Below are 17,436 nucleotides of genomic sequence, written 5' to 3' on the forward strand. Positions count from 1 at the left end.
ACCCTCCTGCTTGCCCCTGCCTGGAGTCGGGGCACAGGCACTCCCTTTGATAAACGCTGTGGCGCTCAGACCGTATAAAACGGGGGTTTATTTACAGGGTGGGGGTGCAGGCGGCCGCAGCAGCCGGGCTAAATGTAGCCGATAACGTCGTTGCAGATGATGGGCTGGCGGCTGCGGCTGTTCATCAAGGCGGTGAAGCGGTGGAAGTCCGTGGCCAGCTGGGCGATGTTGCTGTGCGACTGGTGGAAGCAGGCGCCCTTGGGCTGTCCCCCCAGTCCCAGTGGGCAGGAGAAACGCTTGGTGGCATCGCGGCCCCCCGGCCGGGCCCCGTCGGTGCCCCGGGGCCGGGCCATGCTGGCCAGCTTGCGGCGCACGTTGCCCGAGAGGCTGAGCAGGAAGGCGGGAGGCTTGGCCAGCCGGCGGGAGGGCTCGGCGGGGGCCCGGCGGCGCGGCTCGGCGCCCACCTCGGGCAGGTCCATCCAGTTCTCCACCAGGTCAGCGAAGCAGTTGTCGCCCAGCACCAGAGGCTGCCGGTTCCGGCTCTGCGACAGCAGCGCTACGGTCCAGTCCTGCGTGTCGGCGGGCTCCAGGGCCCGCCACTGCTCCAGGCAGGCGTCCGAGGTGGATTTGGGGCGCACACGGCGGGCGGGGGCGGGCGGCGGGGCGGCGGGGCCGGCGGAGAGCCGGTGTGCCCGTTGGCAGGGCAGCAGATGCCGGCGCCGCACGGGCGCCTCCTCTTCCCTCCACGTGCCCCCCGACGCCTCCGAGTAGCCTGAGTCGAACTCCAGGCTGCGCTCGCTGGCCGGGGGGGAGCGAGCGGCCGGGCCGCCTCCTTCCTCCTCCTCGCCGCCGGGGTCCAGGCTGCAGGCCGAGTCCGCCGCCGAGGCGGGGCGCGGGGCGCGGGGGGCCGGCCCCGAGGCCCTGCCGGGCTGGGGCGGTGTCTGCCGCGTGCCGTGCATGTGCGCCCGCGGCGTCGGGCCCGCGTCCCGCCGGCACCACTGCAGGGAAAGGGAGATCAGCACAGGGCCAGCACCGCCATCCCCATCCCATCCCCATCGGCACCCCGCGCCCCCCCGCCCCGGCTGGTGGGGGCTCCGCTGGCGCAATGGGCGTGCGGCAGGGTGCGGAGAGCGGGCCGCAGGTCCCGGCTTGCCTCCAGCCCCGGGCCCCGCTTTCCTGCGGCTCCTGCGCGGAGCCGGCCGGCGTGCAGCGGCTTGTCGGGTGAGCAAGCAGGCACCCAGCCCCGGCCGTGCCTGCGGGAAATGACAGAGGGCCACGGCACGTAGGAGCGGGCGCTGCACTGCCCCCCCGAGAGCCCCTCGAGTGCCCCGTTCTCGGCGGGGAGGCGGCCGGGACACCCCTCCGGCAGAGCCCCACTCGTGGCACGGGGCCAGCGGCAGCCCCGGGGCACCCGCGGGTGCTGGGGTGGGGCTCTGCCCCCGCGCCTCGGCAGGGCCACCCACCCACCCTGCGCCCTCCAGCTGGGGACACCCCAGGTGACGTCAGGGTGCAGCCAGGCCTGCGCCCAAGGCCCGGGACCCCCCAAACGCCGGGAAATACGGGGACCAAGGCACGGCCGGGCGGGCGCTGGAATGGACTGCTGGCTCCCGCAGCCGGGCCGCTCCTCGCTCTTGAATTCCTATTGTCTGAACCCAAAAGCAGGGTGTTACGTCCGCTTTCCTTTCCGCGTTGGAGTCGCGGGAAGCTGAGTGTGCAGGAGGGATTGCTTCCAGGACCGATAATTCCGTCCTCTCTGCCTGGCCCTGACACAGCTGCTGGCAGGACTGTCCTTGTCCCTCTCCGCGTCCCCGTGCAAATCCCTGTCCCCCTCCCCCTGGCTGGGACCCTTTTATCCAGCCCTAGTGGCAATGTGCCACCACTCCGAGCCGCCCAGTCCTGCCGCTGGCCGGGAACACCGGGGCAGCCGGTTGTGAGGTGCTGGGTAAGCATGTGGCAGGCCCAGGAGAGCCGAAGGGCCACCCTGTCACCGCCGTCCCTCGGGACAGCCCAGGTGGGAGGCAGGGTGGCAGCTCCGGGGGCACGGTGCCGCTGGCACCTTGACAGCTGCACACTGTGCCCGCTGGCCACCCGTGCCCCCGCACCGCCAGGGTCCCACACGTCCCCGCGCCGCCTTTGGCCTCTCCTGTAATGTCACGGCCTTGATGTCACCGGCAGCGCCCGGACGTCACGGCAGTCCCGCAGTCCCGGGGCGGCGGGGCGCGGTGGTCCCGTCCCGTCCCGTTCCCTCCCGGTGCCCGCGGCGGCACTCACCCGGTCGGCGCCGAGCTCGTCTGGGCGGGCGTTGTGCATGCCCGGTCCTGCTCCGCCGGCGCCGCTCCCGGCCCCGCTCCCAGAGCCGCCGGTGCCGGTGGCGGAGCGGCAGCAGCAGCGACAGCGGACGGAGCGCCCGGCCGTGCCCGCCGCCTCCCGGCGCTGCCCGGCGGCCCCGCCCCGCCCCGCCCCGGCCAATGGGGCCGCCGTAACGTGAGCCCGGCCCGCACCGGCACCGCCGCCCCGGGGCCCCGCCCCGCCCACGGACCCCTCCCCGCCGCCCCGGGGCCCCGCGCCGGGCACCACCCGGGCACCGCCGGGCCAGGCGGGATCCGTGTCCCGGCAGGCGGCACCGCGGGCACCGGGGGGCCTGCAGCTCGGTACGCCCCGCCGGGAAGGAGGGCAGCCCCGGTACAGAGCCCCGGTGGAGGCATCCCCCGCCGGCACCCCGCGCCCCCGGGCTGCCAGAGCCGGGCTGGGCGCTAGAGGCGGGAAGGGAAGAGTGACCCGGGCCGCCGTGCCCGTTAATTGGGAACTAATAGCGCTTAATGGGGATCCCGGGAGAAGCGGCGCTGGTTTGCAAATGAACGAGAACACGGCCAAAAATTACCTCCCAGCTAATTTTCCCGGTTCCCGAGCGTGCCGCGTGGTGAAACAGCGTGGGGTGGCAGCCGAACCCCACGGAGCTGCGAGCGGCACGAAGGGGCCGGGAGCGGCGGCGTGCAGGGCCGGGGGCACTGGAGCCGTGCCCTGTCCCTCCCCTGGCCGGGCCGGCCACCACGGGTGGGGATGGACGGCATGACGCCGGGCTGGGGTGGTGCCCAGCAGCCCTGGCAACCGGCTGCAGCTTGTCCCAAACACACAGCGAGCCATGGGCATGCACGGACACCTCACCTTCCTCCTCAGCCTCTGTGCCCCGGGTAGGTGCTTCAAGGTCGCAGTGTTCGGGACACCCTCTGCCAGATCGTGGGTGGATGACTGAGAGGAAGGCAGCAGAGAAGAGGTTCTCCTCGGTTGCTCCCACATTCCTGGGGCTGACCCCAGGATGGGCAGAGGGGTTGGCAGCTGCCTGGCTGGGTTGAGGCGGGGAGGGAGCATCACACAAGCATGCTCAGGGCATTGCCCGGGTGTCCTCAGGGTGTCCTCAGCATTGCCAGGATGTTACTGGGGCTTCTTTGGGGCATCACTGTGGCATATCCAGACACCACAGGGGGTTTCATCAGAGCATCTCACAGAGGGAATTCTGAGGCCTCCCCAGGACATTGCTAGGGCACACCTGGCAGGCTGTGGTGACACTCTCCTCTTTGCAGGGATTTTCGTCAGAGCAACAGGTAAGAGCGGGGTGCTTTGGACCCAGCCGTGTCTGCCAGGGAAAGCTGTGCCTGCACTGGTGCTTGGGTGCAGGAGCAGAGCTCCGCAAGCACAGCTGGATGAGCCATCAGTGCTCCCTGGGGTCTTCCACCAGTCCTGCCTGACCTGCCACGTGTGGTGACCCTGAGTGAGGACACAGTGCCAGGCACCCGTGTCGCTGAGGTGACCGTGTCCTGCAGCAACTCAAGCAGCAGTCCCAATGTCACCCTGCACAGCATCAAGCCCGAGCACCCCTTCAACTCCATCGCCATCAGCTCTGACCCTACAGATGCCACCACGTTCCGGGCAGAGGTGTGGCTGGGGAATTGGAGTGGGGCAGGAGCTGGCAGGCGCCCTGCTGAGTGCCTGTGTCCCCACGGCAGGTGACACTGCGTGCTGGCGCAGAGCTCGATGCCCACCGGGTGAACCAGTACACACTGATCCTGCGGGCTGCTTGTCCTGGTGAGGATGAGGTGGAGGAGCAGCTCTTTGTCCGGGTGACAGCAGGGCACGTGCTGCACTGTGACACCCTCTTTGCCAGCCCAGGTAGGAACAGGGGGCCACAGGGCAGTGGGGGCTGTGGGTGCTAGCCAGCACCGAGCTCCCACAGCCGTGCTCTGCTCCAGAGGCTGATGTGGTGCAGGTGCTGGCAGATGTGGCACCCCAGACACCCCTGTACGTGGTGCTGCCACAGCCACTTGGTGGGCTGACGGTGAGTGGCAGCTCCCTGGGGGCCACACCCCCACAGAAGGGAGCAGCCTTGGGGACAGCTGAACCCCGGGCATGGAGGAGTGGGACAGGGGTTCCCATCACCCTCCTTTCTGCAGTTCAGGCTCCGAAACGACAGCACACCACTCACGCTCACCCCCCGGGGCCTGGTGCTGGCACCTGGCAATGGTTTTGGTCCCAGCAAGGATACCCAGGTGGGCACCAGCACCGCCAGGCTGGTCACAGCCACCTCTCAGTCCACTGGGGCTTAGCCCCTCCTTGGCCACAGCTCTCCACATCCTGCTCTGCCCCCTGTCTCCCCCTGGACCCACAAGTGCTCCAGCCCTGTTCCATCCCCATCCCCTTCCATATCCTCATCCCTGTCTGTATTCCTGCCCATTCTCCAGTTCATACTTAGCTAGTCTCCAGCTCATACTTAGCTCCATCTCCACGTCTCTTTTCACCTCTGTTCCTACTCCAAGCCCCATTCTCATCTCTTGCCCCCTCTCCTTTGTCTCAGTTCCTGTATCTGTTCCCATCCCATCGCTATTCCCATCCCCATCCCCATCCCCACCCAGGGCTGTCCCACAGCTGCCCTGGTGCTGGCCCACAGACATTCCTGTTGGACATTGAGGTGATGGATCGTCACGGGCACAACTGCAGCAGGGCCCTGAGGGTGGAGGTGCTGCCATCACGTCATCCTCGTGTCACCTTCCCGTGAGTGGGGCTGGCCCAGGAGGGGAGTGCTGGTGGCACCAGGCCGTGCCACAATGCCCACCTCACCTGCAGTGAGCCACACCGGGCTGTGACGGTGACAGAAGGCATTGGCCCCGGGGAGGTGGTCACACAGGTCCATGCCAGCGGTGACAATGTCCACTATGCCATCCTGGCTCCTGTGGCTCCTGTGCTCTTCACCATTGATGAGGGTGAGCAGGGTAGCAGGGATCCCCAGGGCCACCCTGTCACTGTCCCTGAGCCCAGTGCGAGGCCGTGGCTGCTCCTGCAGAGACAGGGGAGATCCGCAGCACCCGGCGGCTGCCGGAGAGCCGTGTCCACCTGCTCATCCGGGCTTACAACGCGCTGCACCCCGACGACCACGCCATCGCCACGGTCAATGTCACCGTGCAGAGGACAGAGCGCCTGGCACCGAGATGTGTCCCAGCCATCTTCGTGTACGGTTCAGGGAGGAGCGGGGTGTGTGGAGTCTGCTAAATCCAGGACATGGGACAGAGGCTGAGCTGCTGGCTGCCCCGCCACAGGTCCCAGGTGCCCGAAACCATGTCCCCTGGCAGCACGTTGGTGACACTGAGGTGCACCGGCTCCACCAGCGCTGATGGGTGTCTGCACTATGCTCTCGAGGGGCCTCCCTCCTCCCTCTCCCACTTCTGCATGGAGGGGCCACAGCTGAAGGTGAGTGGGGCCACGGGCAGTGCCTGGACAGCAAGACCAGACCCCAGAGCCCAGTGGGACAATGGGACCCTGTGACATGTGCTGCCATGCCAGGTTCTGAGTCAGGGGTCCCTCTCCCCAAGTCCTGCTTGTTCTCCTCACTTACTCCCTCCTTCTCCCCTGGCATCACATCCCTGTGGGACACCCAGGCTTTGTGGGACACTCTGGCTTTGCAGATCATCTGAGCTTTGCAGAGTGCCTCAGCTCAGCCTGAGTCTCCCCTCCTGGCTTGGCAGGTCAACACCACCCTGGACTATGACTCGGAGGCCATGGCTGCTCTGGGCTTCCAGTTCACAGCCACCATTGTGGTGACAGTGGGAGGGCAGCCCCGACAGAGCAGTGAGTGCCCATGTCCCTAGGGTGGGGAAACACCTCTCCCAGTTCCCAAACGAGCAGATCACGGAGGAAACATTCCTTCCCTGCTGCCGCAGAGATGCCCACCTCAGGGGTGGTGCCTCCGTCCCCACGTCACCCAGCCTGGCACAGGCTGTGGGGTGGTGCCAGCCTGGCTGAGCAGCTGTGTGCCACACAGCCCGTGTGCCCGTGCTGGTGACGGTGACACCTGTCAATGAATTCAGACCGTCGTGCCCCAGCAGCGCCACCTTCACCGTGCCAGAGACAGCAGCTTTCGGCAGCGTGGTGGGGCGTGTGGCTGGCACTGACCGTGACTACCCCCAGGACAGCCTGGAGTACAGCCTGGAGGGGGGCCCTGGCTCCGCACAGCCCTTCTCCATCGACAGGCGCACTGGTAAGCCCCCTGCCCCTTCCCCAGCCCCGCACACCCATGGCACCCACCGGCTCCCAGCAGCTCACGGCTCTCACAGGCGAGATCCGCGTGGTGGGAGCCCTGGACTCGCAGCGGCACAAGAGCTACAGGCTGGTGGTGCGGCTGACGGACACCCACCATGACCTGGACCCGAGGAAGAGGCAGAGCCGTCTGTGCGATGTGTCTGTGCGCCTGCAGGTGTGAGGGCAGCCCGCTGGGTGGGCTGTGGTGGAGGCCAGGACCGGGGGTGCCCACCCCACCGCTTCCCCCTGCTCCCGGCAGGCTGTGCCGGACCAGCTGCCGGAGTGCACCCCGGAGGTGCAGGAGCTGCGGATCACCGCCGGGTCCCCGGGCAGCCGCCAGCCTGTCACCCGCCTGCTGTGCCACGGCAGCCCCGACAGCGCCCCGCTGACCTACACCATTGTTGGAGGTGAGGAGCGGCCAAGGCACGGCACAAACCAGCCCTGGCCGTGCTGTGACACTGAGCAGAGCCTCTCGCCCAGGCAATGAGGACGGGCGCTTTCGGATGGAGGGGAACACCCTTGTCTACCTGCCCGGTGCCCGAGCCGAGCCTCAGCCCTCTGTCCTGCTGGTGGAGGTGGGGAGCGGCTCTGGTGGCCGCCGCCGCAGCAGCCTGGTGGCCCTGGTGGTGCAGGTGACCCCCCGGAGCACCCCGGTGCCAGCCAGCACCACCACCCAGCGCACGGTGAGCACAGCCCGTGACCGGGAGGAGCTCCAGGGTCCCCTGAAGCACCTTCCCATGGCCCCTCACCACCTGCCTCCACAGACGCTGCAGAAGGAGCCGCTGGTTGTCCTGCACACGGAGGCGGTGTGGCACCCGCCAGCCTGGTTTGTGGCCGTGCTGACCATCTCTGGTGTCCTGCTGCTGGCCACCCTGGGCTGCACGGCCCGGAGCCTGCTGTGCAGGTGAGCCCCAGCCCTCCTCATGGCACGGCTCAGTGAGCAGGGCTGAGGGCTCATGTCTGCCTTCTGCTCCTCCCACAGCAAGCGGGCTCCTGGCAAGCTGTTCCTGGCCAAGAGGTGAGTGCTGCATGGCCAGGGTGGTCACATTGGTGGTTGTATTGTCCTTGCAGGCAGCCAGGGAGACACAGCACATAGGGTATGTTTAATATTCTCTCAATTTGTCTGTGGCTTGCTGTGCCAGGGAGCTGTCTCTGCCCAGGGCAAGGGTGCAGCCCTGATGGGAGCTATGGAAGCAGAGAGAGCAATTTGGCCAGTAGACCATGATTTTGGGGCACAAACTCTGCAATGGACAGGGTGGGCTGGCACTGTGCTGGTGCCAATGGCTGCTGCAAGGTTGGGTCCTGGCACCAGGGCTGAGGTCACTGCAGCTCACCAGGGGAGCCCCTGTTTGGCTCAAATGAGCCCCGTTTGCCAGGGAAAGCTCTCAGGGAAGAGCTGGCGGGCTGCACAACCCCTGGAGGATCAGTGATGGTGACAGGTGACAGGACAGAGCTTGGCAGACCCTAGAGCAGCCTGTGCCAAGTGTCTGCACAGCAAGGAGGGGACAGGCCCTGCTATGGCAGGATAAGAGTCACCTCCAGTGGCATAACTGCCCCGAGGCGATGAACAGCAGGATCCAGGTTCATTGGCAAGGTTGGGGACACAGTGCTTGGTGACTGTAGTGACCATGCAAGGGAGAAGACCCAGGGTCAACCCCTGTGGGTGGCCCTGGCAGCTTCCCCAGCACAGCATCCTCCAACACAAGAGTGATGCGTGCCAGCACATGGCAAACAAGCAGACGTGGTGGTGGCAGACCTGCTTGGTGCTCAGGCACTGGTGAAAGGTGGTGGTGCTTGGGGGAGCACAGCACTGTCACAGTCCTCTCCTGTGCCAGGGGACAATCAGGTAGGTGGACAATGGGCTTAACAGGGTGCAGCTGGCAGGGCAAAACCTGGCTGGCAAGTCTCTCCCAGCAGCATCTCTTGGGGTTGAGGCTGGCAGCCCTGCCTTCCCCTCTTCCTTCTGCAGCTCCTGGGGTGTGGTGGAGCACGGCAGGGACAAGGAGGAACAGGGACACCCACATGCCAGCAGCCCAGTGAGTGTGCGGCAGCGAGGGTGGGTGCCCTGCCAAGGGGGCAGAGGAGCCCTGTGGCCCTGAGCAGCCTCTCCCGTCTCCTCCCCACAGGGGCAGCTCGATGGCCACGCTCAGGACCCACGTGAGTGCCCCGTCCCACAACCCCAACAGCCGGCTCTAATTGTGCCCCCCAGGGCAGGGGACTCTGGGGACAGCAGGGCTGGGGACCAGGCCCACAGGGCAGTGGCTGAGGGCTGCCTCCATCCCAGGCACCGGCAGGGATTATCTGTTCCGCAGCGTGACCGGGGCTCGGCGCTGGATCTGAAGGGGGCTCCTTGTGCCTCACAGCTCCCCAGGGCAGCGCTGGGCAGAGCAGCGGGCACTGGCACTCAGCTGGCACAGCCCCGAGGAGGAGACCCATCCTGTGTGGCCAAACCTGCTGCACACGGGGTGCAGCCACACCCTGAGCTGCCTCAGCCGGTGCAGAGCTAATAAATGTGTCAGAGATTGCACAGGCGGCTGTGATTGCCTCAGGGGTCCCGGCGCAGGGCAGCGCTGCTGTGGCTGTCCTGCTGCGGGGGTCATTAGCACTGTCTCGTCAGCCATGTGGGTGCCGTGACCCGGGACAAGGATTAGCAGCTGGCTTGGCACTGAGAAAAAGGTTACGAGAGCTTCGGCCAAGTCTGCTTCGCTCACAGAAGCATCTCTGTAGCCTCTGGATGTGACCCAGCCGGGGCAGTCCACAGGGAGGTTATCTGAGGCAGAAAACTCAGCCACGGGTAATTTTCAGCCACTTTTGCCCCGAGTCCCATATCCCCCTCAAGCTGGGCTTTATTACAGCGCTCGCAGGCGCGAACGGCTGGGATGAACAGCTGGTGGGCAGAGGGGATGGGTTGATAATTAGGAGGAAAAGTGAATTAGCGTGGGCGCAGGTGAGAGGGACGCCGCAGGAGGAGCTGGGAGCGGCGGGAGGCTTTGAAGGCGTCAGCCAGAGGGAGGTGGGAAAGCGGTGATTTGAATTTCAAAGGAGCGCGCCACGGGACGCCTCCCTGGCAGCTCCCGGGGAAATGAAGCACTGGCGGGATAAGAGGGAAGAGACTAATTTGGGGAGTAGGTGACTAAGGGGAACAGGGGCCAGCCGTGAAATTTCACAGTGAGAGGGGTCACCGGTGTGACTTTGCCTGAGGGTCCCTTTTGCCCTGAACCCATTGGAACCGTCACCGTCCGGGAATTTAACCCTTTGCGGTATAGGAGTGGTGCGTGAGCCCGTCCCATTAGCGAGATCCCGCTCGGAGCGGCGGCCGAAGTGGGATGCGGAGCGGCCCCGGGGGCTCGGGGCGGGGAGCTCTGAGTGTGGGACGGCGGGACGGCCGGGTGTGGGTTTGTACCGGGGAACACGGGGTGCACACCGGCCGGCTGTGGGTTTGTACCGGGGAACACGGGCTGCAGAGCGGCCAGGCGGGGGTTCGGACCGGGCAGCACCGCGCGGAGTCACGGGCCCCGCCCATTGGCCGTGCGCTCCCCCTTCTCCGTGGGCAGCCAATCAGACGGCGCTGCCAGCTAGGGGGCGGGGCCCTGGCGGGCGTCACGTGTGCCTAACGTGCGCTGCCGTCCGCACTAGGGAAAGGGCGGGGCGGCTCTGCGCTTGAGTGACACAGAGTTTGACCTATCAGCATCCCGAAAGGGCCCCCGTGGGGCGGGACGCGGGTGCGGACTGGCGCGCAGGGCCAAGGGGCGGGCTTTGGACGGCGCGGTTGCTATGACGGCCAGCGCCGGGCCCCGCCCGACCGGGCGCCGCCATCTTGTTGTTGATTCGGGCGGCGGGGAGCGGCGGCGCTGGGGCTCCGTGTTCCGGTGTCCCGGCCGGGCAGGCAGCGCCGGCCCCGGTGAGCCGCGGCGGGCAGAGACTGGCCAGGCTGCCGGGCGGGTGGCTGAGCCGGGCGCGCTGCCGTGAGGGGAGCCCCGGGTGCGGCCCCGTGAAGGGAGCGGGGGTACACAGGCACGGCCCCGTGAGCAGCCCGGGTGAGGGGGCAGCGAGCACCGGGATGGGCCTGGAGTGGAGGGGTCCGTGCGCGGCCCCGTGAGGAGGGGCTGGGAGAGCCCGGTTCGTCCCCGTGTGTGCGTGGGTGAGAGCCGGGCGCTCTCCGCTGCGGGGCCCGCCTGGGGCACGGCCGGGGCGGGGTTCCCCGGCTGGGCACCGAGGTGCCGGGGCAGGGCCGTGCCCAGCGGGCAGAGCGAGCGTCCCCTCCCTTTGTGCCCTTCCTTCCCTTCCACAGGAGCTGCGCGCAGGAAGGAGCTCGGAAACCGCGGCGGTAACATGAAACCAACATGGTGAGCAGGCCGGTGGGGCGGGGGGCCCGTCCGCGCTGCCCCCGGCACGGGAGGGTGTGGGTGGCCCGGGAGCGCTGGCTGCCCCGCTGGGGACACCCGGAATGCCTGGCAGTCCCCGGGGCAGGTGTGCTCCTGGGGCTGTAGCCCTGGACCGGGACCAGCCTTCCCCGGGCTTTCCTAGGGGAGAGTTAAATTATGAATTAGGGTAGGTGGTACTGGGTCCATATTCCTTCAAATTTAAGCTTAACATCCGCTCTTTTTTTTGTTGGTTTTTTTTTTTTCTTGCCTAGCCATATGCTTTAGTATGTTCTGCTTTTGTCGTTTCAACCTGTCTTGCTCTTTTTTTGCTCCATCTGCTTTTCCTCCCTTCAGGTTTACCTGGCTTAACTTGGTGTTCAGAGCTTCCAGAGCTCGATTCCAATAATTGGCGTTTGCTAATGAAACACTGAGTGGTGCAGGAATGATGGGGGCTTGGGTCTCTGTTAATTTTTAGTGTAGTGTTTCTGTGAGCGTTAGGGCTGTGTAAACATAGTTCGTAGCTTGTCTCACAAAATAATATGCAGTAGTGTGTTGTGAAAGTCTCATTGTAGTGAACTGTCACCTGCAGCTGATATGCTAACACTTGTGTGTATGGTCAGGCTTTTGATGGAGAAAAATAATGGTATTCTTGTTGTTTATCACTGAGTTAAGATTCTGATTTCCTTGTTATAGAAATTCTGTTGGGAGCTTCAAAGTGTTTTAGAATTAGGTGTATCATTACTGCATGTTGTCACTGTAATCCTAAATAGGTCTCTCTTAGTCCCATGTAACAATTTCTTCTTATTTTGATTGTGAAGTATTTTTCTGGGTTAGCTTAGCTCTGACCTAAGGTAAGTGCTTTGTTTTGGAGCTGGAAGGAAAGTGGTGGGTTATGAAAAGATTTAGTTGTGAGCTCTATACAGCAAGATAACATTGGCTTGCTTTTTCAACTGCATCAAATCCTTGTTTGGTCAATGTATTGAATTGTCCTAATGCTAATTTTCCTTTTCCTTTCTTGGAGGGTGTTTCATACCCTCTCAGCTTTTTCAGCACAACCATTTCCAGGTGCATGGATGAACAGCCTGTGCTATCCTGGTTAGAGCCTGTTAGGGTGATGTGAAATGTCCTTTTCCATGGCCTTCCCTTTGCTTCCTGTCTCGTAAGGAATTTTGGGAGAACAGGGGAAGTGATCCTTAGCTCCTGGAGGGGAAGTTGATGTACACAAGGTTATTAGTGTGGGAATCCTTGATGGAAAGGGAGGGTATGCTGGTGGGACACTCTCCTGGGCCCTCTGGTTTTTCATGAGGCACTTTGTGGTACCTTTGCGTGTTTCTTGCAAAGAAGAGGAGGAAGTGAGCACGATTATCGGTTGAGATAAGGAAGGGGACAGTTTTTAAGATCTGCTTCTGATCACCACTTTCACGTTCCATGTGTGGTTTCACAGGTGCTTCAGCTCGTGTAAGTATAGACTGCAACCCATGGGAGGTTCTTGCCTTGTTACTTATGCCTGTGCAGGTGAGAATCAGAGTTCCCTGACTTACAGACTGATCAAGCTAAATACAAACTGTCTGTTTTTCTACCCAGCTTTGTGAGTGCATAAATGATTTTGCAGGTGCAAGGGAAATGGGGCTGGAATGGGGTCTTATCTGAGTTCAGGGTAATCTGCAGTGTGACTGTGTAAAGAGTCCAACAATGTATTTTTACATTATCTATTTTCTTGCATAAAATATAATTTTAAACCACATTTTACATATATTCAAAAATTAAACGAAACTGTAGTGCCCATGCTTCTCTTCCACTTCTGTGAATCATTGTGTGCCTGATCATCAGGTGGACAGCACTGGACGTGTCCTTCTTATAAAAATATTATAGTAGGAAAAGTTAGATGTGCTTTGAGATCCCCTCTCTTGGCAGATTGTGCAAGTCACCTGACTTGGAAGTTATTCTGCCTTGCCTTGCACGTAGTGAAAAGTCAAGGTTAGAGTAGCAAGCACTCAGAGGTCAGAAAAGTGCCCAGGCTGGAGTTGTACCTGTGCCCTTAATCAGCTAATTGGCCTTTTAAACAACTGTTGGGATTTCTTCTTCATCAGACAGTTGTATGCTCTGCTCATCCTGTCTGAGCTGCCTGGTTTGTTTCTTTCTTTTTGTCCCACAAATACAGAGCTTATTCCTTTTGGGTGAAATGACCAAACTCTGAAATGTGACCTTGCTGAGCTTGGCTGGTGTGAGATGAGGAGCCCTGTACAAGCTCGGGGCTGTTTGTTGACCATCTGCTTACAGAGCTCAATCTCTTTGGTCCAGTGGGTTACCAAATGTTTGTAAAAAGGTTTGATCACTTTTCAGATGTCAGTGTTGAGTTAGTTTCTCCATGCCTGAAGGTTTTTGTGGATCTGGTGGATGCTGACTGGCATGCTTGGTATGGGGTAGCACTCACTGTGCCTTCCACTAGGATAAGAAATGTAGGTGCTAAGTTTGAATTGGATATCCAGAACCCATGCTCTAGAGGAGGTGTGTTTCTTCCATCTGTGGTTGAAATGCAGATACTGAAGCCATGGAAAATCTGACAGAGGCCTTGATTATTGCAGTGTAACCCAGGCACTTCACTCGCTGTCAGTAGATTCCCCCAATCTGTCCATCCGGGATTAGCTCACAACGTGTTGGAGATGTGAGCATCTCAGTGAGTGTTAGTGCTGGGATTTGTAGTCTCAGAAGTTAGTATTGACAAAAAGCTGCAGCCTGATTTGTTTGCTCTTGCATTTGACAGTGTCACATTGGTGCTGGGCAGGGTTCAGCATTGAACTTGACTTGCAGAGTTTGTGTGTGGCTCTCTGCTTGTTTATATAGTGTGACATGCCTAGGAACAACTGCTTTTATTTCTGACCTCTCAGTCTTTGAGAGGGAATGTATCAAAAACAAGTCTAGTAAGTACAGAGGGTCCCCAGCGAGCTCGAGAAAAGGAGCAAAAGAACAGAAAATGTGACAGAACCCTCTGCAAGAGTCATGTGGAGTGTTTGTGTTACGTGCTGTAAACTGAAGGAGCCCTTCAGCTCTATGGAGGAGCAGCTAGCAGTGTCCCTCATTTCTATTCCTGATGTGACAGGAATGCAGAGCAGGATGCTGGCCAGTGTTTAATATCAGGTTTGTTGCTGCTGTCGTAGGGGAGGTGGGGGAGGAAGAGGAAGTGTGTGTGCGTGGCTGCTTGGTTTCTGTTTTGCAGCACGGCCTGTGCGCGGTGTTGTGCCGTTCTGATGTGGCAGCAGCTGTTATTTCTGGTGTTCCCAGTGTGCTCTTCGGGTGGATGTGCTTCCTAAGAGATGCAATTCTCTTAATCAGTGTGTTGGGCTGCCTGTGCTGCGTGTGTAGTCCATGCTGGTGTGAGCCACTCTGCAGATGGTACTGAGGTGCAGGTGCTTTGCTTTCATTCATCTCCACAGGCTCCTCTGTATGCATTTTGAGTGGCATTAACTGTGTGTAAAAGACAATCTTCTTAAGCTTGCGTTTATTTTGCATCACCCCATCAGTATGTGGTGTCATTAGTGTTTGAACACCTTTTTGTGAGTCAGGGAATAAGCTTTGCTATTACAGAGTGCCTCTCTAGCTGTATAATGTGCTCACAGTAGTTAAAATGGGTGCAGTTGTTTTGTTAAAAAAATCACATGGATGTAGCTGCCATAATTATATTAGTAGGAGATCCATTGACCAAATCTGATAAAAGAGGTTGTGATGTGGATGTGACTGTCCTGGCAGGACGTCACTGCACGTGCTTGGGAGCTGCAGTAGATAAGCTGTCTGTGATTTAGCTTTTGTAGTTAGAAAGGTTATCTCCTTCACCAGCTGTCCTGCTGCTTTGCCAAACACTGCTTCCCCTGTGCTGGGGCCTACAGCCAGGCCTGTTCAGCTGCTGGGCTTTAATATTCTCTGCTCCAGCCTTTCTTCCCTAGTGCCCATTCCTGCCTGGTGAGGAACAGTCATGGATCCTGCTCTGTTCCACCCTGGTTGGGAATTTTCAGCTAAGGGTGGCTGAGGCAACTGGCGACAGTGTGTCCCCTCAGCCCAACTGGTGGCTTTGCTAAAGAGCATCTGCCAGAGCCCACAGGAATGAGTGAGAGCATTTGCTTCATGAAGGGAACTTGTGAATTCCTGTCCCAGTCTCTAGGGAAGGCATGCTCTCAAACATTCTGAATTGACAAGCAAGTAAAGTTCTAAATAAAAGCTAATTTAGGACTGCTAACTCGTTTCCATACATCATTTCACAGGCTGACTTGCTTCTGGGGTCCTGCCCCCTCTTGATTGTGAGAAGTTGGCTCCATATTCCAGTGACTGCTCAGCCAAAGGAGCTTGGGTGACATCTCCAAGGTAACTTTTTTCTGTTTTGTTCAGAATACATATGCAGCCATCTTAGAGATGCTTGCTTTTTACCTCTCCCGTTGGAATTTACCCTTTAAGTAAGGATATGTAAATACAGTTTGTGGGAGTTTTGCTCTTATTTTTGAAGGATACCACAGGAATACCCAGTTAAGTGCAGTAGCCCAGACTGAAAAATTTAGTCCTGTTCATTGACCAGATTGGTGTCAGTTCTTTGTAATAAGAACTAAAATTCCAAGAACTGGAGGCTCACTCATGCTCTACTAATTCTGGCCATTCAGGTAGCTGATTTGCAGCTGAATCACCTTATGATGATTTCAGAATTCTTATCATTGTGTGCTTTTTTCTTTCTCTTCAGAGATTAGTTTGCTGAAAGTTGATGAGGCTGATCTGATAGTCTTTCAGTTTCACAGAGGTTACTTCATGCTGTCCTGAATTTGGAAGAAAGTCAATCATACTTGTTTTCCCCCAGCTCTTTATCAACAAAGATATGACTCAGTATACCTGTGGTATAAACAGACTCAAATGACCTTGTTTTCTTTAGACATGGTATGTTTAAGTAGTGGTTGTCACAAGTTCAGTTTCTTGGTGGGGAAACCCCTGACCTGGTGGGTGATGGTTTTTCTTAGATTGAAGTGCAGAAAGTAATGACCAGGGCAGCTGAGCTCCACAAGTACCTTACTGGGACAGGGAGAGGAGACACGTGCTGTGCTGCCTTCTCTTCAGGGCTTGCTCCTCTGTCTGTCACTGCTGGCTTGAGTGCTGATCTAAAGCTATACTACTGTATAGCTTATATATTCTGACATTTCTCTTTTTCCCACCCCCACCACAGTTCTGTGCTGAGCTGCATTTTCCCCAATTTTTTAAACTTCCAGAGTGCGTTCATGCAAAATATCATGTGATCTTTAATTCCAATTAATATTATTCAGTTGTTGGTATCAAAGTATTGCCAAGCATTTCCAAAAGTGAGTTCAGAAATGTTAAAAAGGGCACAAGAAGATAGGGCTGGCTGTTTGTTCAGTGTCCTTTGACAGTACTGTCTGAGCAGCTTAAGCACGTGTGGGGAGCAGCCATGATCTCATTAGAGCTAACTATAGGTGATAAGCAGCTTTGAGCACCAAAATCAGTGCACCACCGAGTGCAGATGTCAGGGAGTTATTTAAAGCAGGAAGGATTTGGGAGAGAAGCCTGGGGGCTGCATAGTCCCATGTCTTACTCAGTGTCTGAATCAAACCATCGAGTAACTCCATGAAATTGCTGGAGCTCTTGCAGGAGATGAGATCTGCTGCTCTTGTTTTGGTTTGTTGGTGAAAAACATGGTAAAGTCCTGGAGCTTTGGAAGACCCTCACAGCACTGCTGCTTGCTGAAAGGTTTATTGCACTTTTCCAAGCTGTGTAAAAGTGTAAAGCTGTGTGACACATCTGAGGAATAGACCTGTTGAATTCACTGGGGTTGACTCACATACCACAAATACTAAAATAAAAAGAACTTTTAACTTGAGTCTTTTGAGTCTGTCCCAGAAGAATTGTTGAAGCAGTCTGAAGCTCAGTTTGTGTTGAAACAATACATATGCAGGTTTTTTTTAGATAGTTTCTTAAACACTCCCACGCTTCCTGTAATAAAATCCACATCATCTTCGTCTCAAAGATGTGGATTTTACTTAGATTAAGTGTTACTCTGTATAAAATGTTTACGGATCCCTTTACTTTTGCAAATAATGGAGTGGTTTACTTTATTTTCCATTAGAAGCAGATATTGTAAATGTGTTTTCTTATGCTGTGCAAGTGGCATTTCCTTTACTTGGGCATAAATCTTCTTTATGTAATTGAGGTCTTAATACTTCACAGTTCTTACCACAAGTGTTGACCTGAATACACTTATTAAAATTCGACAGTAAGCTAAATGTGAACCAATAAGCATTATCAAGCATGCTTTATGCATCTTTTATTTTTATAGAACTGAGGAAAAACCTCTAACTCTATTTTAGTCAGACTGAGTAGGTATCACTGTTGTGCATCATGCAGAGTTGAATAGTTTTCACTTCAGGTGCTCTGCACACTGGTGTTGTTTTTTTTTTTTTTGTTTTTTTTTTTTTTTTTTTTGGTATAATAACAACACTTGGGGGTTTCTGTTTTTCCC

General features: G+C 58.4%; 3 protein-coding genes across 7 annotated transcripts in view; 2 read left to right on the top strand and 1 right to left on the bottom strand.

Moving 5' to 3' along the window:
- Positions 1-68: 68 nt before the first annotated feature.
- INKA1 (inka box actin regulator 1) lies at positions 69-2,483 on the bottom strand. The gene is made up of 2 exons (XM_074550085.1): positions 2,272-2,483; positions 69-998 (listed from the first exon to the last, which is right to left on the bottom strand). Exons 1-2 carry the CDS (start codon positions 2,308-2,310, stop codon positions 129-131), a joined length of 909 nt encoding a protein of 302 aa, XP_074406186.1. The 5' UTR covers positions 2,311-2,483; the 3' UTR covers positions 69-128.
- Positions 2,484-3,075: 592 nt separating this feature from the next.
- Positions 3,076-9,088, top strand: CDHR4 (cadherin related family member 4). Of its 3 annotated transcripts, none has more exons than XM_026792402.2 (20): positions 3,076-3,191; positions 3,582-3,602; positions 3,737-3,933; positions 4,005-4,167; positions 4,248-4,333; positions 4,449-4,544; positions 4,943-5,046; positions 5,119-5,255; positions 5,336-5,501; positions 5,589-5,739; positions 6,015-6,117; positions 6,311-6,526; positions 6,603-6,742; positions 6,827-6,974; positions 7,048-7,250; positions 7,332-7,471; positions 7,550-7,585; positions 8,537-8,603; positions 8,694-8,724; positions 8,852-9,088. In XM_026792402.2, exons 1-20 carry the CDS (start codon positions 3,143-3,145, stop codon positions 8,905-8,907), a joined length of 2,310 nt encoding a protein of 769 aa, XP_026648203.2. In that variant the 5' UTR covers positions 3,076-3,142; the 3' UTR covers positions 8,908-9,088. The 3 variants fall into 3 exon arrangements, with proteins under 3 accessions (XP_026648203.2, XP_074406184.1, XP_074406185.1); XM_074550083.1 differs by having other exon boundaries at positions 8,880-9,088; XM_074550084.1 differs by lacking the exon at positions 6,015-6,117 and having other exon boundaries at positions 6,457-6,526.
- A 1,231-nt stretch (positions 9,089-10,319) lies between these two features.
- IP6K1 (inositol hexakisphosphate kinase 1) overlaps positions 10,320-17,436 on the top strand; it is a 36,885-nt gene continuing 29,768 nt past the window's right edge. For 2 of the 3 annotated variants that reach the window (XM_005485543.4, XM_014265925.3), the window contains exons 1-3: positions 10,320-10,468; positions 10,859-10,913; positions 15,188-15,287. The gene's annotated coding sequence lies outside the window, so the exon portion shown is untranslated. Of the gene's footprint in view, positions 10,605-10,858; positions 10,914-15,187; positions 15,288-17,436 lie in introns of all 3 variants that reach the window. The other variant, XM_005485544.4, reaches the window with a different exon arrangement.

This window comes from Zonotrichia albicollis, chromosome 12, assembly GCF_047830755.1.
Source record: "Zonotrichia albicollis isolate bZonAlb1 chromosome 12, bZonAlb1.hap1, whole genome shotgun sequence".
In the NCBI taxonomy this organism is placed as follows: domain Eukaryota; kingdom Metazoa; phylum Chordata; class Aves; order Passeriformes; family Passerellidae; genus Zonotrichia; species Zonotrichia albicollis.

Coding starts and splice junctions, on each gene's coding strand:
- CDHR4 (XM_026792402.2), top strand. CDS start 3,143: ATGGGCATGCACGGACACCTCACCTTCCTCCTCAGCCTCTGTGCCCCG. Junction 3,934..4,004: donor CCACCACGTTCCGGGCAGAG/GTGTGGCTGGGG, acceptor TCCCCACGGCAG/GTGACACTGCGTGCTGGCGC. Junction 4,545..4,942: donor GTCCCAGCAAGGATACCCAG/GTGGGCACCAGC, acceptor GCTGGCCCACAG/ACATTCCTGTTGGACATTGA.
- INKA1 (XM_074550085.1), bottom strand. CDS start 2,310: ATGCACAACGCCCGCCCAGACGAGCTCGGCGCCGACCGG. Junction 999..2,271: donor ACGAGCTCGGCGCCGACCGG/GTGAGTGCCGCC, acceptor CTTTCCCTGCAG/TGGTGCCGGCGGGACGCGGG.